Genomic DNA, 16,244 nt, shown 5'->3' with positions numbered 1-16,244 from the left:
TCTATCCATCATATTTATTTTCTGATAATATAAACGTGGGAACAAGACAAAAATAAGATGCATTTCTACCTTATCGACAAACTTTTTCCCTGGAAACTTTGATTTTCTAATCTTATTTCTTAGTATCCTGATGATGTAAACCTTTCCCATTGAAAACTTAGAAAAGAGTTAATAAAAAAGTGTTGCAAGTAATCTATTTCTTTGATAATTTCTAGAACAAAATATAGCGCTACTTTACGTTTGCTTGAAAAGCATACCATCGTTATGAAACCGCAAACTGCTGGCTTCACAGAGGAGTAGAAAATACTTGAATAAATAAATAAATAAATTTTCCAAACAGATAGACGATGAAAAATGTTAATTTTACAGAATACACAATTTTCTGAGTGGATATCTGAAAATTTTCACAAAAAAACCTGACCTGGGAACTCTTGCATTGTGGATATCGAGATCAATACTTGATTTTAATCTTTGATCAAGAGTGGAGGAATAATTTAAATAAAATGCATTGATCTTCAAATTAAAAGTGCCCAGAGTGAATATAGTGATCAAAGGACCGAAATTATGATTATCCAACACAAATGTTCCCAGCTCTGGCCCGGTTTCCTCTTCATTAAATTATCATCACGTTTAAAATCTGCATTACAAAGATGTTGTGAAACACTTAGATTCAAAAGTTTCAAGCTAAAAGAAGATAAAACCGTGAATTTTCTAGGGGAGAGATCCCTTTCTTGACTGGCCCCCATAAACCACCTTTGTTGGTTCAAGGAAGATATAAATATGTCTTAAACAAACGTTTTTACTCCTCAACCTTTGTCAGGTTTTTTACTTGACAAGACTTTAAATATAAAGGTTCAGTGATAACTTGACACTTGAACCAACCCCTCTCCAGGTTTGGTAGTGTACTGATAGAATCTAACCTTTCAAACAATCAATCATTGAAAAATAATAATAAGCAGAGTTGTCACACAGGTATATTCTTCATGAAAAAAAAACATTTTTAAATTAAAATTAACCTCGAAATGACTTGATCATAACTGATTCACAAAGTGTTAGTTGGTATTATTGTTTCATCTGGTACGGGAAATGTCCGTTGAGACTTCTTTTCTGTGGTGGTCGTTGTAGAAATATCGGGTAAAATTGTTGCAAAGGGGCATTTTTTAGCATCACTTTGTCCCTCCTGAGTACAATTTGAATGATCTTTAGTCCATTTTTGTTCATTCGGTGATATATTAGAATTAGATAATGAAAAAGATGAATCAGTTTCAAGTAATTTTTCTCCTATCCCCGTCTGATGATAGAATCTCCAAGTATTTCTCCAGAGTACGATCCAAACTCCGAGAAGTAACCCTGCAATAACAGGGAACACTATTGCAACCAATATGTCAACAAAGAAGGAAATAAATGTGAAACTAATAAAAATGAGGATGAGGATGACCACTAGAATGATATCCGTAACCATCCATGGAATAAGAAGATTGAGATCACTTCGTTTTGCCCCAATGATGAGAAGGATGGTTGTACATAAATGAATACAACAGGCAGAGAGTATTCCTGCTAGAATTTCTGTCTGATTCTCATCCATCCAATCCAGCCAACTCCATATACTCTGGGATACAGTTGCATCCCAATGATTCTCCGCTAACCAGAGATTGATCCAGCTACGTAGAAGACTCCATCCTTGATCACGAACTAAGCAATATATAGCCGGTATACAAACAGACAAGCAACCAGTCAGCGATAGGGCGCCGGTCAAATATAGACCTCGGCGGCCAGCAAACCTGGCGCAGAAACCAGTCACAGCCATTCGCATTCTTTAGAAAATCCAAAAATAAAAAATAAATCTTAAGCACTGGGATAAATCTTTTGATAAATTTTGACTATGACAAGAGCAAAAAATTATTGAAAAATTGTTAACAATAAACAATCAAAAAGACTGAAATTTTAATTAAATGCACATATAATACTTTTTTTAATAAATATATTTTATTAATAAGCAATTGTTATTTATTCATGTAAGTAATAAATTATTTAATATGATGGATTTTCCTAAGTTCCGAATTTAAATTCTATCCGAACTGTTTCCCACTCAACCATTTTAACCGTACTGAGATCTACGCAACGAATATTTCTGTTTTAAAACTGCAGATGGTTGAGACACTTGATTCCGTTGGTTTAAGTCGGGCCTGTACAAGGAGAATTCAGTCTAGGACGGACTGATACTACACAGCATACATCCGCCTTGGAAAGCAATTCTGGTTTAAACGGGAAAGATGATGAAAATTCATATAAAAAAATTAATAAATCAAGGAAAAGGGTCAAAATTTAAACAAAAAATTTGTCTGTACAACCATTTACATAACTGATGAAGTTGAGGTAGTATTTATAGCTTGCCAAATCTTTAACGTAAAGTTGGCAGCCAAACTAGGTACTCAGGTTGCCACAAATTAATGTGACAAATGTAACAAAAAAGGTTTTAGAGTCGTGTATTAAGAATAGAAACATTTTTCAGGGTATGTGATTTTATGATTAAAAATGGGTGTTGGACGCGGTTTCAGACGTACATCACTACACAATACGCATCATACGCAATCGTGATCGGAGACTGAGCTTGAAACTACGATTATTTATTTCTGGTTTTAATTCTTTCTTTAAAAACTTCTTTACCTAATTAACTCCAAGAACAACTAGGTCGGTTGTTCAAACATTGGCTGTTCTTATGGCATTGAGTATTTGTGGTGTACATGAGTTCTGTAGAGAGAAATTTAAGTTAGTTTAGTCCTTCTCATGTCCTTCTTCAGTTCTCGTCAAAATGATATATTGCTCAGTGAAATATTGTTTTTCAAATAATTCCATTCCCGGAGTTATTTTACACTCTATTATGAAATCCATTAAAATACCAAAACACCCCGCTTATCATTGAAGTACACTTTGACCTCTAGAAGTATGAGTTCGCGGACTTTACAATTCTTGGTGATTTTGCGTACATAAGCTATCTATGTTTATTTATTTATCTATGGTTTTGATCCATTTGATTGAGGCCAGGCATGTTTTACTGTAGTTAGTCTAGCGTGAAGTATCCCCAAACCTTGAATTCAAGATGGAAGAAGATCAAAACCTGGACAAAATTTTTCACATGACAGATGGGAATTTAGATAAGGTCAATGTACTCAACAAGTATTGTGCCTTTTTCAACTAAAAAACTGAGAAAGGAATTCACACTAAAAGTTTTGATTATTTTATTTGTTCTTAGGAACATCTTTACACCGTAAAATAGATTTAGTTAATCCCAAAAATTGATAATATCTATTTAATGGCTCTCTAACCCCCCCACCCCTCCCCTCGTATTCCAAACATACAGACAAGTTTTTGTTAGAAACACCTTCCTTTATGCTAAGCTAACACATCATCCTGCAGAATGATAAGAAATGATGAAATGTGACAAAGGAATGTTGCAATGTTGCATACGTGCTAATTTAATGCTTTTCTTAGTGTTCGTTTGTATGTTCGTCAATAGTCAATATTTGATTATTTATAGATCTTTAGAGAAGAAATATGTTAATCTATATAAACATTTCGGTTTTCTGTCTCTCTGTATGTGCCCAATAGAACGGCAAAAAAGGATGAGCCGAGTAGGCCAACATTTTTTGTTGAAACTCATATGACCCAAGTGGGGAGTTATGGACGCTTAAACATGAACAATGTTGCCTGGAAAAAAATCGTTTTTCAATCTTTTTAGAAATTTTTCAATTTCACCAAAAAACCCACAAAATTTTAAGTTTAATATAAGAGAGTATGTAGTAATTTTATCATTAAATCAATCAACATTAATAGGGTCTCTTTTGTATTTAGAGTTTAGAAAATACCCTACTCCATAAACTGCTCTCGAACCCATATCTATGCAGTATTATAGAGAAAAATGTTAGGATGCATCATTCATTTGTTCTTACTTTATTCTACATCTCATTGGTATTAAATGAATACCTAATTTTTTTCTTTATGATACTGCACTCTTGGTTAACTAAGCTTTCTCTCCTTAACTTAAGTTTTACCTAGATAAGAACCTTTAACTTATTTCCATGGTTATAAACTTGCTCTAGCCGGGGAATTTAAAAGATGGATCTGGGCGGTCTCTTTAAAGAGTTTCCAGGATAAATTCCAAAAGTTCAACAATGCAGAAAATCTTCAGCAAAAATTTAAATAGTTTGAAATCCACACTTTGGTCAATGGGGATTTTTTTCTTAATTTAAAAAAAAATAAACTTCAAGGACGTTAAAAAATAGGCAGTTCTGATGCAAGAAAACGAGGAGAAAGTAAATCACGTGAACGAGCATGCCATTTTGTTATGTAATGTAATGCGGATAAAAAAAAATAGAAGATATCTCTATGATCCTGACGTTATATTCATATGTATGCCATAGATTATAATCGTTATGAACATAATAACAAAAATCTCTTTGAACATAACTTAAACGTACCTCTAACCACCTTTTATTGTGCCATTTCACCCTCATATTTAATTCCTCCTTCTAACGTGATACTACCCTGCCCTCTTGAAAGAGAAGATTAGGATTATATTCTTATCTTTGATTGATCACTTGTTGAGCAATTTGATAATTCTGTTCTGACAAATCTATACCCTGTAATGGTATCATGATACCCTCTCTATGTTGATAGATTAAGGAATGGTTGGAGGGGGTTGGAGTTGAGGGTCTGGGAGGGTGAGTAATCTTTTAGATTGGAGGTAACCCCCAATTGCTTATTAAATGACTAGAAATTCATTTTTTTTATCGAATTCAATTTGAAAACAATAAATGTGTAAATATTATTACATCTTTTTTGTTAAATTTATAAGTTTTATTGATTATGCAAAAAGCGTGAAATGTGTTAATTGGTAGAATTCTAGAGCGTGCACTACCTACCTTAATTTATAGAAACCAACAAGGTTAAATTTCTCATCCATGACATTGGAAATTTTCTAAATGAAAAGTGTAATACTTAATTTAATTGAATGAGTTTTACTATTGCAAGATTTATTCTGTGTCGCTTTTTATATTTTCTTTAAGTTCGAAATATTATTTTTTAAAGTATTTTTGGCATCCTGTCTTGAACATATGATACTTTCGTCATCAGAGTTAGGTACTTTACTCTAATAATTTTGTTTTTAAATTCAGTGAACAGTAATTTAGTATTTTTGTGGCATATACAGTAATCTTTGTAACATGATTAGAGTTTAAATTCGATATAATAAAAACTGTTGAGCAAATGAGAATAATAACCAAATAATTATCTGCTGCCTAGCGTTCCATTTTAATATCATTTAAATTAAAAATAAATATTTATTTATCCTTGTACATGGTCTGAAGATTGCTGTTGAAAGGAACAAAATGTTGATACAAGAAAAATTAAAATTAGAATTTTGTGCTGAGAACTTTTATTCTTTTCAGTTAATTGTAAATCACTAGAAGGTACAATACTAGACTTTTAGGGCGCTTTGCGGCCATCTTCTATTATAATTATATTTGCGGCCATCTTCTATTATAATTATAATTATATTTGCGGCCATCTTCTATTATAATTATATTTGCAGCCATCTTCTATTATAATTATATTTGTGGCCATCTTCTATTATAATTATATTTGCGGCCATCTTCTATTATAATTATATTTGCGGCCATCTTCTATTATAATTCTTCTATTATAATTATATTTGCAGCCATCTTCTATTATAATTATATTTGTGGCCATCTTCTATTATAATTATATTTGCGGCCATCTTCTATTATAATTATATTTGCGGCCATCTTCTATTATAATTGTGAACATCTTCTATTATAATTGTGAACATTTTCCTTTTCTACATCATTGTAAAACAAAAAACAAAATAAAGTTAGCCGATTTTACAAAAAAATTCGTGGATTTTTTAAATTTAATGCAAATCTAATTTTGTTGGAGGACAATTTTTGAAATTTTGATCATCTATAACGCTTCCCCGGGGGCATGTGAAGTTCGATACAAAAGGAATTGAGTTTTTGCCACAAACTCGGATTTTTAAATCCCAATTTCTTTAAAACCAAATGTCGTAGACCGTAGATGAATTCTGTTTTATGAAACAATGTAAGCTTAAAATATGAGATTTAGGTATTATAAAATTGGCATTTGTGGCAAAAACTCAATTCCTTTGGGCCCGATCGGTTCAGATGTTCTGACGTTTATTGGACACAAACAAACAAACAGACAATCTGACAAGCAAGGTATATATATATAGATAAATGTACATATTGATTGTAAACTTAGACAAATTAGTTCACGCAATCTGTAACGTTAAAACGGAAACTTCAATCAATCTTATGAATTTGAAGATATGATAATCAAAATCAGATAATAACATCAAATAAAATAAAAATATTAAAGCAAATGTAATAAACAGAAAAATTAAACATGAAAAATATTTTGTCACGGAAATGGACCTTTAGTGCTTTCAGTGTTCGAATTAAATGAATTTGAGCCGCGTCTTAAATCCGCTAAAAACCGGTTTCAATTGAGCGCCGGCTTTAAATCTTGAAACATTGAATACAATTTTAAGTGGAACCAACCATATTTGAGCCGCGGCTTAAATTTAAGCCGCCGCTTAAATTCTTTAAATTCGGCCACTGGTTACATAAATAAAAGCTGGATCTTCTTAAAACGACTTTATACGCACAGAATTCCGACGCGTTTTTGGTATCTGTTTTTGTTTATATGTGATGAAAAAAAAAACCAAAATAGTATAGCTTTAGAACTGAGGCACAAATCATCTTTCTACAGTTCAGTAAAATTCGTTTAGGTTGATTTCTCGAAATTATGTTGAGTTGTAACTACGCCTTTGTTGTTCCTGTAGCATTTAGGACAGTAAACCAACTCTCCATCAGCGACCTAGACAACAAAAATAACATAACATAGAATGTAATTATCCAAAATAATTCAACAATTTTAATGTATTGTGCACAATTGCACATGTTTATATATTTTTATTATTTAGGGAAAAAGCAGCAAAGTAATTCCAAATACATGCATATTTATCTTAAGATTTTATAGCTGAAGACAAAAAAGTGCAAATAATACTTTTCAGTATTTATAAAATAAACATAGTGACCACTCCTTTGCACAAACAAATATCTATAAAATAATATAATTTTATCAGTGGACAAACCTCATTTATTAGCTGAGAGTTTAGAGTTCTTGAACAAGTTTGGCAGATTAGGCAAGTTTTATGCCAAACTTTTCTTCCAACAAATACACGCTCTGGAGCATACACTGCTCGATAACACTTGGGACATCTAAATATATGAAGAAAAATAACATTAATTTTTAAACTTAATTTGTGAGTGACATTTTTTTAAAACGTAGTTTTTGCTAAGCGACTCTTTTATAGATGAAAATTGATTATTTAAACTTTTTGTAAAAGGTACTTTGTTGTTTGTTCTGTATATTTAAATTGTTTTGCTTAAAATTAACAGTATTTCTTTTTGTTTTTTTTCTGTTGAAAAGTTAGCAGCACTATTTAGTTTAATTTGTCTTACTTTGGTGACAGTGAAACACTTTCTGTTTCCAAAACTGAAGATGTTTCTCGAGGCCCAATAGAATCATTCCTAACAGAAAAAGATGAATAGAAATAAATAGTTCCTAACATATTAACAAATTTTATATTTTATTCGTAAAAAAACAAAGGGTGGGGTGATGGACTGCTGCCCTTCCCCCCCCCCCAGAACCGTATATATTTAGTACACAATTTGGCAAAGAGATGGACACATGTCTTAATTTTAGAGGGAAAGGAATTGAGTCTTTGCCACAAATTCAAAATTTCTAATCTAAGGTCCGCGACATTGGGTTGCAGAGAGAAAATAAGAGTTTGTGGCAAAGACTCAATTCCTTTCATCATTTTTTCTCGATTTCATAATTCATCTGGTCGTGGGAGTACTTATTTTCTTCCAGAAATCATAAAAAGGACGTTCTACATTACAGATCTAGCTTTAAAGCAATCTAATTCCATTTTCAATCACGCACAAACAAACAAATAAAATGTATAAAAGAAAACAGGAACCCCTTTTTAAAATTCATAATTTTAATATTTTCCCCAACGATAAAATGGGTATAAAAACGCAATGCCCACTATAAGTTCTATTTTACCTTGATTTTTCCCCTTGTTCTCCTTGGTTTGATATTAAAGTTGGACCGGATCCTTTGGTTCCATGAACCTTGTTGTAACAAGTTGGACAGAAGATCTTGCCTGGATAAACTAGTTTATGATAATATAAAAAATGAGTAATATTTATGTAAGAGGGGAAAAGTTGCGTATTATAATTATGGTCAATTGACATAATGTTTAATAAAAATAATGAAACACGTTTGATATTAACGTATCGTTAAATTTTCGATTAGTGATGTTGTGCGAATAAAGAATAATGATTCTGCAACAACAAAAATGATATCCTATTGTAAATCTAACATTATTCCATGCAGAAAAAAATACTTTTATCAAATACAAACAAACTAAGTTTTTCAAAGTCTGTGATTTTTTTCTGCGTGTTTTAAAACAAAAATTTTATTTAATATTGCCTGTGTCGGAATCACAATATGAAACAGAATCAAGAAATCGACCACACTCCACCTCGGCACACCGGAAACAAGCCTTATGGTATACACCATGTGAAGACATTCTTCGTTCAGCCTAAAAGGGACAGCAGACCTAATTTCAAGTTACCCTTAATGTTTGATTTACATCGGTGTTACCATAAAAACCTTTGTGTCATGAGGGAGGCCGGACAGTGTTATTTTTTCTAACTGAAAATTAAGTTCTTTATTTGTATGCAAGCTCTTTAAGTCACAAAAAGAAAAAAATAGAATTAGAATTTTTATAAACCGCTTTGTACATAAAATATTCTGAATCCTAGTTGTAAATGTACACTCAATGTACAACTTGAAGAGCAAAATAAGAATTTATATGTTTTTAAAGGCACGAATCAGCAAATAAGATTGCAAAAGAGATTTTAATATTTTAGATACATGCATGATGTATCTAGTGTTAATCTAATTGACAAATAGATATTGATAGTTAACTTAAAGCCGAATCCAATTGGATACACTTTATTTATTTTCATGCCTTTTATAATCTTTTTTGTTCCATCTTTTAAATTTGCATTAGTATTCTTTTGTTCGAATTTTAGTGAGAATATCATTAATTAGAATTAGTTCAGAGTAATGCTCGAATTTAAATATTTTATGGTGATAAGTTAAAAAATGTTAATATGAATATGTTAAAATACAATTTAGATCAAAAATCTTAGAATAAATTCTTGTAGGTCACATTAACCATGTCCTCTCTTTTGAAAAAACAATTCTTTTGCAGTATAAATTGATACCATCGAAGGTTTATTATTGTATTGATTCTAATTTTGTTTGAGTAAATATTAGATTTTTACTATGTTTTTAACAATTTCTTGGACTTGTTTAAACCATTACAAAACCATATTTCTTTTCGTTATTTATCCTGACGTCTGACGTCTGGTTTCATGTCTGGTTCCCGGAGGGGGGGGGNCCATCAGGGGGGGGGGTGAGGAGGGGTTAAATTACCACCTTCTCTCTATTTTTTTATTGTGATATAAATATATAACATTGATACGTTTTAGAAAAGCCCTTCTTCTCTACTTCAAAAATCTTCCAAAAAAAAGGCAAATTTGCAAAAATCCAAATATTTATTGCAAAATCTAGTTATTAAACAAAAAAATGCGCAAAAATTCAAATTTTGCAGATTGCAACAAATTATACATTTTTGAAAAGCCACTACCCAGTGAATTCAAATGTGCAAAAACATTTGCAAAATTTTCCAAATCTAAATGTGCATTCAAGAATCTGAAAATATGCAAATTCCCTTTAAAGGCGTCTCTGCAAAATTAGGTGCAAAATTTCTTTGCAACAATCTGCTTGCTTTGGTTATAGGCTTTTCAAATAGCTATAAAATATTGAAATCCAATGACTTAGGTCTAAATATAGATTTAGTCTGGTATAGGTAAGATAAGGCATTTAAGCAGTATTTAGGACTCACGCATTAGGTATAAAAGCCAAGTGATGGGCATCAGGCGTGCAACTAGGGGGGGGGGCAAGACGGGCAAGGCCCCCCCCAGCCTTATTAAGGGGCATGCCCGTCCCTTAAGAAGACTTGCCCCCCTGTAGGGGGGGCAAGAAACAAGAAGTCCACCCTGTTTTGCAATTTATCGATTCATGAATCCTGAACCTGAGCAAATTTAAGAGCTCTGATTGTAAAATAAGAAAAAATAATAATTGAATGTTAGTTTATTGAGCTTATAGTTCAATCCATATACTCAGGGGGATGATAGTTCTCTACCTGTGTGCTCAGTTAGCTGTACTGTACACTTACAACGGTTTACTTCGTTTACTATTATTGATATACTATAGGTTAGGCCAGAATAAACTTATAATAAACAAATATGCAGTACGCTCTCGGTATAGTTTATGGCCTATAAAATTAGTAAAGGATTAGCGTACATCATCACTATATACACTATAACCTCGTTGTTTATAGCCTGTAAAATTAGTAAAGGATTAGCGTACATCATCACTCTATACACTATATCCTCGTTAAATATACTGTAGTACAACTATTAGATTAATCCAACATGTTCACCGCAAATATTGTGTGATGTGACATATTAAAAAAATATTTTTTCATGTACAATATGATTTTTTAGTGAAAGGCATTTCTTGTCAGTGTCTGAGTACCAGCTGAGTACACTGGACATATTTGACTTATGGATGAATAATGAATATATATATATATATACATATATATATATATATATAAATGTAAATTGTAAAAATGTTTAGGGGGGGGGACAAAAATATTTCCCTCTTGCCCCCCCCCCCCCAAACTAAAAGTCTAGTTGCGCGCCTGATGGCCATGTGTTATTTAGAAAGTCCGAAAATTTGAGCTTCCTAGCTCAAATACTTGTTGAGTTATCGCAAAAAACCATAGGAGGGGGGGGCAATTTACCCCCCCCCCCCAACCCGGTAAAAATAAGGTTAAATGATTATCTTTAATGGGTACCTGAAATACTTTCCCAAAACATCTGAGGCATCTGTTAATATCTCCCTCAGGGGCCATTATAGTATTAGTTTTACTAGCTCCTAGAGGTCTGTTTACATCGGTTAGAAACCTAAAATGAATTTTGCAATAAACTTTGTTAACAAGGACTTTTTTCTATAAACAAAAGATTATATAAAAAACGTATACTCATTTTTTCGCGAATAGTAAAAAATTTCTAAAAGAATTAATGTATATAATGTTATAAGTATTAAAACCAAAAAAAGAAGTGCAAGTTATTATATCTTCTTATTGTTTTAAAATTTTTATAAAATTTTAAAACAATGAAATTTTTAAAACTAATGATAACTTATAAACTAAAGGGTATTTCAAATTAGTGAATTATAGACCCGAAATTTAATGAAAATTTTTTTGCAATATTTTAGATTTTTTCAAATCACCCACATATCTTATCCAATTAAAGATTTGTTAAAATTTTGACTTATGAGGGAGGAAACGTCAAGATGTTTGACCGATCAGTGCAAGCCGTTTTTTTTAATAAAGCCAAGATATTTGGTATTTTCAAAAACATTCAAATAGAAAATTCTTGTTATTAATTCTTGAATAACTCTCTTCTAAAACTATGCCTTTGAATCCCATTTAGTGGCAAAGTACTAAAGAAAACTAATTATTTTAATGCTCTTAACTAAATTCAAATATTTAGAATTTTTATATTTACACATTCCGTGGCTTCAAATAAGAAAATTAGTTGTCAAGTGTCAATCTGTGTATCATTTCCTGTAATTAGTGGCACAAAATTATGCAAATTAAATTTTTGACATAATTATTTTTCTAAAATATTTCAGAAATTTATGCATAAAATGTCACGTAAAATATACCATGAAGTTATGACAATTTTTGAGATCACGATAATCGCTTTAACAATAGTAATATTTATACTTGTGTTTGTAACAGTTGTAACAATAAGCATCACCATCAGGACCATCCGTTACATTCATAGCATCAAGAAACCTTAATTAATCAGTTAAAATCATCTTACGGATTCTTTTTGGTTTCAAACGCATATAATTCACATAGATTCAGCCTTCTGATAAAAAGTTTCATCAATTTTTAAGACAGGGTCGACTTTGAAGTGTCGCAAAGCTTTGGGCTTTAATTTTAACGCTCTTACTCACTTATGCTTTTCTGTAGTATTTTATATGTACATTTTAGCACTAAAAAAGCACTTATTGCTGGCTTTGACTTATAAGAAGTAATTGGCAAAATTCTCATTGATTTTTGCTGGAGAGCTTGAGACCATAAAAATCAATAAAAAGCTAATTTTGGATTTACTAGTATAGAACTTGACCTGTGACATGCTCTGCATGTAAAGCAAATTGCATGAAATAATTTTCCCATCGTCATTCTTGCCTCTGCCTGATAAACTGGTTCATTACATCGGTAGCAGGTACTACTGGTTTCCGCTATTGAACTTGGAGATTCATGCCTTTATAAACTCAAAGTTAATCGTTTTTGATCCTATCTAAGAGGGTGAAATAAAACTTCTACGAGGATCAGAATAGGCATATTTTAAAGAGTTTAATAGGTACTATACGGAATCTACAGCAACAGAAAAAATAGTACCACAATAATCAAATAGCCAAATTTTTTCTCCAAATGTTAGGGTTTGTTTAGTCAAGATTGAAAAATATCGCCTTTTAACTGTGTAATTTGTTCTACAATTCTTTGTTCTACACCAAATTTGTGATACAAATTAGAGAAAAAAATTTAATTTTAGGTTATTTAGAAATAGGTAAAAAATGTCAACCTTTCTTTCCTGAAAACAAATTTTTTTCTGTCATTACGTTCTTCATCTTTAAAAGAAGACATATGAGATCTGTCTTCTCTTTCTTCCTAAACAATTAAACAATTTAATCAATTGGTTGAGGAAGACGATGCCGGGCTGCCTTAAACAAGTTCCACAAGATTCAACGGAATGAGATAGAACGGATACGGGGCATTGTACTGACGGACAGTCTAACACGTGTGATATTGATATAGACTCATGTTCTGAACCCTCTAGTAATAAGTTATAAGAAATATATATATAATGGAAGTACTTTATGCGTTTTTATTAGAGTCTGACTCACGTCCTCTATATGGTAATATAATTCAATATTTTTTAATTGTATTTAAAAGTAGAAATAAAAATACCACAACAAATAAAAATATATAAAAATAATTTCCTATCAGCAATTTTATTTAGTTCACTTTAATTCTTAAAAACATATTTAACCTCTCAAAAAAACTGATTTCTACCTTTTGATGAGTTTTTATTCAATTCATTAAAAAGAAACATTTATCAGATCTGCATGGAGCATGAAATTTACAAGAAAATTGAGTATGACACAAAGTTTTTGAAAATAATTTTTATTTTAGTAATTTCAAAGTAAAAAATACGTAAGAATTTGAAAAGAAAGGCATCCTCAAATCAAAAAATTTACTAGTTGATACATATTCTGGTACTTTATAATCTTGACCTTTGTTTTTTGGTTCATATCGTCAAGCAACAGTAGACGATAGAAAAACGCATCATTGTTTTCACCTTCTTTTCCAACTTTGATTTCTAAAAAACCTGTTATAAATGGATGTCATAAAAAAATTTTTAAAAATGTTGAAAAATAAAATTAAAAAGAATTATATTTTGAAAAAAAATTAGAATTTTTAAGTCTATAACACTCATGAGTGTCCACAAAAAATTTCAGTCCATTTGGTCCAGCCGTTTGGCCGGCTATAGACAACATATTTATTATTATTATTATTTGTTTTATTATATAGATATAAATCTTATTTTCATTAAATTGCTTTTCATTTGTTTTTTGTATATTTAATAAATAAATAAATTAAAACTATATTTACCTGAGTAAGATTTATCACAACGTGAATCGGTTAGCCAACAAGCTTGCCTGCAATACTTACACAAAACTTCACTCATTTCAGAAGTTCTAAATGTATTTAGTTTTTAAACCATGATAACAACAACCATCAGTTAAAAAAAAATTTCGAATTTTATTAAATACTAGCTGAAGGGCCCGGCGTTGCCCGTGGAAAAGAAACAGTTGAAAAAAAATAAAAAAAATATTTTGAAATAAATAAAACTTTTTAAAAATTTCGCATTTTTTAACCTATGACACCCTCGGCCACCCATGAGTGTCCACAAAAAAAATTCAGCCCAATCGGTCCAGCCGTTTGGCCGGCTATACGCAACATATATATATATATACGAATGTCTTGTTTTATTATATAGATAGATATATATTTTAACATAAACTTGTTGCACATTGCCTTGTGGCGAATTCATAAGAATGAGAACGTTCTAGTGAAGAGGAGCTATTTTAAAGACCTATGAAAACACACGGCGGACAGTGAGGACGCAAATTGAAGACACACCATTGAGGACAAAAATCTGGGACGCAAATTGAGAATGTACAGTTAAAAGTGTCATAAATACAGAGGAGGGCGGCCCAGGATGAGACTTCAGAAACAACTTCACTCTTGGTTCCCTGAAGCAGTAATCTTATTTTGCCAAATCTTTTGAGACACCATCATAAGTTATTTTTTTCAATTAGTTATATTATCGAACGCACAGCTTGGTTGGTACTGTGTAGTGTGTCGGTTAATTCTGCATCCGTCCAAAGGAATTTTTCAACTTAGGGAAGCACTAAATATTTTCTATTTTATTCGAAATTTGATTTTCAACGTTTGGGTTTTACATAAATCCAAGTTTTTCCTAAACATTTTTTTTAGCAAAATATGTTGTAAAGTAGAAAAATGTCTCTGAAACGTCCCTGAATATTCCTAAATTGCTGTACTAGCAGAAAGACTAGGTACGTGACCAGGGTTAAAATAGTCTACAACATCATTGAAAATAGTTACATGAGGCTTACAAATATTTTAATATTTTAAAGCTAAAACATTCAATTTTTGATATAACCCACTGAAGTTGTCCCTCTGCAACGATGTTATTTTAGATGAATGTTTAAAAATCAACAAATTTGATTTCGAATAAATATAATTTTAAATAAATGAAATTTGGGAAAATCTATTTGAATTAAACTTAATTAATTAAATCTTTAAGTTAAGCTTAGTTTAGATGTTCAATTTGTTGACACTAAGCTAGGTTATACTCACAAATACATGCATTTTAAATTCTTCTTGAAAAATTGTTGACAATCGTGTCGTACTCGTGGAATACTTTCCTGTAACTTGTAGAACCAAGGCAATGAATAAAAAAGCTAGTTTGTATCTTTTGTGTGATTTTCTTCTTTTTATGAATTCGTAGCTTTTCTATTCTTAAAATGTTTTTACTAATCTTATTTCATAATCTTGACTTCTACTGTTCGGTTTTTGATTTTCTACATTTTTATTGTTTTTATTGTTCTAGTTTTACTTTGTAGTCTTTTCGTTATTTTTGCTAATTATACAATGCTTTTTAAAAAATATTTTATATTCTCACCCCCCCCCCCCCCTCCTTCAACATCAGAATTGTCGGTCAACCATTCATGTTTCGTAACTCCCTCTACAAAATCTAGTACAATCAGGTTGACCGAGAGAGGGGTTTTGGAATTGCTCCCAGGGTTTTGGAGTTGCTCTTGGGTTTTGGAGTAAAATGTGAAGGGTACTTTAAACCGAAAATTGAAAAAAAATGCTCTGCTATCCTTTTTTACTGTCTTTGTTCAGCTATTTGCAGGGGGAAAAATCGCAAATTTCAGTCCAATTTTTTGGAAAAAAAGTCCAATTTTGGCATAAAAAATCTTTAATTTATATCTGTGGAAAACTATGCTTTTTTCTCAGCCTCAGATATTTCAATAATTTGATGATTTTTGCTATATAAGGCTCTAAATTTGGCATAGAACACTTTTTATTTTGGTGACTTTTGATTAAAATCTCATTTTTAATGGCAATAACTAATTAAATTGAAAAAAATTGGAAACAAGATAACTTTTAAAGATGTTGAGATGTATTAGATCAGCTCAAATGAAATATCTGAACAGATACAGTAAAAAAGGGAGCCCTTTTTTCTATTTTTGGTTTTAAAGTTCTATTTTTAAAGGACTTTTCATAAAAGGTCGGATAAATTTTAAAATTTTACTCCAAAAGCCTG

General features: G+C 31.1%; 2 protein-coding genes across 4 annotated transcripts; both read right to left on the bottom strand.

The window, feature by feature from the left end:
- Positions 1-956: 956 nt before the first annotated feature.
- Positions 957-2,148, bottom strand: LOC111716089 (uncharacterized). The gene is made up of 2 exons (XM_023491502.1): positions 2,050-2,148; positions 957-1,814 (listed from the first exon to the last, which is right to left on the bottom strand). The coding sequence occupies exon 2, from the start codon at positions 1,811-1,813 to the stop codon at positions 1,043-1,045; it is 771 nt and encodes a 256-aa protein (XP_023347270.1). The 5' UTR covers position 1,814; positions 2,050-2,148; the 3' UTR covers positions 957-1,042.
- A 4,433-nt stretch (positions 2,149-6,581) lies between these two features.
- On the bottom strand, positions 6,582-14,081 carry LOC111716090 (muscle LIM protein Mlp84B). 3 transcript variants are annotated; one of them, XM_023491503.1, is made up of 11 exons: positions 14,000-14,081; positions 13,621-13,715; positions 12,909-12,994; positions 12,450-12,587; positions 12,041-12,112; positions 11,105-11,213; positions 8,599-8,710; positions 8,170-8,269; positions 7,563-7,631; positions 7,193-7,319; positions 6,582-6,915 (listed from the first exon to the last, which is right to left on the bottom strand). In XM_023491503.1, exons 1-11 carry the CDS (start codon positions 14,073-14,075, stop codon positions 6,823-6,825), a joined length of 1,077 nt encoding a protein of 358 aa, XP_023347271.1. In that variant the 5' UTR covers positions 14,076-14,081; the 3' UTR covers positions 6,582-6,822. The 3 variants fall into 3 exon arrangements, with proteins under 3 accessions (XP_023347271.1, XP_023347273.1, XP_023347272.1); XM_023491505.1 differs by having other exon boundaries at positions 12,918-12,994; XM_023491504.1 differs by having other exon boundaries at positions 13,621-13,706.
- Between the last annotated feature and the right edge of the window lie 2,163 nt (positions 14,082-16,244).

The sequence above is a fragment of the Eurytemora carolleeae genome, unplaced genomic scaffold, assembly GCF_000591075.1.
Source record: "Eurytemora carolleeae unplaced genomic scaffold, Eaff_2.0 scaffold1956, whole genome shotgun sequence".
NCBI classification, from domain to species: Eukaryota; Metazoa; Arthropoda; class Copepoda; order Calanoida; family Temoridae; genus Eurytemora; species Eurytemora carolleeae.
Note: the sequence above shows the minus strand (reverse complement) of the source record. Positions and strands in the feature narration are given on the sequence as shown.

What these genes read in the sequence shown, in the direction of transcription:
- LOC111716089 (XM_023491502.1), bottom strand. Translation starts at nt 1,813, where the DNA reads ATGCGAATGGCTGTGACTGGTTTCTGCGCCAGGTTTGCTGGCCGCCGA.
- LOC111716090 (XM_023491503.1), bottom strand. Translation starts at nt 14,075, where the DNA reads ATGAGTGAAGTTTTGTGTAAGTATTGCAGGCAAGCTTGTTGGCTAACC. An exon ending in ATATTGTGATTCCGACACAG is followed by an intron (nt 8,270 to 8,598) that starts GCAATATTAAAT and finishes TAGTTTATCCAG; the next exon opens with GCAAGATCTTCTGTCCAACT. An exon ending in ACTCTCAGCTAATAAATGAG is followed by an intron (nt 6,916 to 7,192) that starts GTTTGTCCACTG and finishes TTTGTTGTCTAG; the next exon opens with GTCGCTGATGGAGAGTTGGT.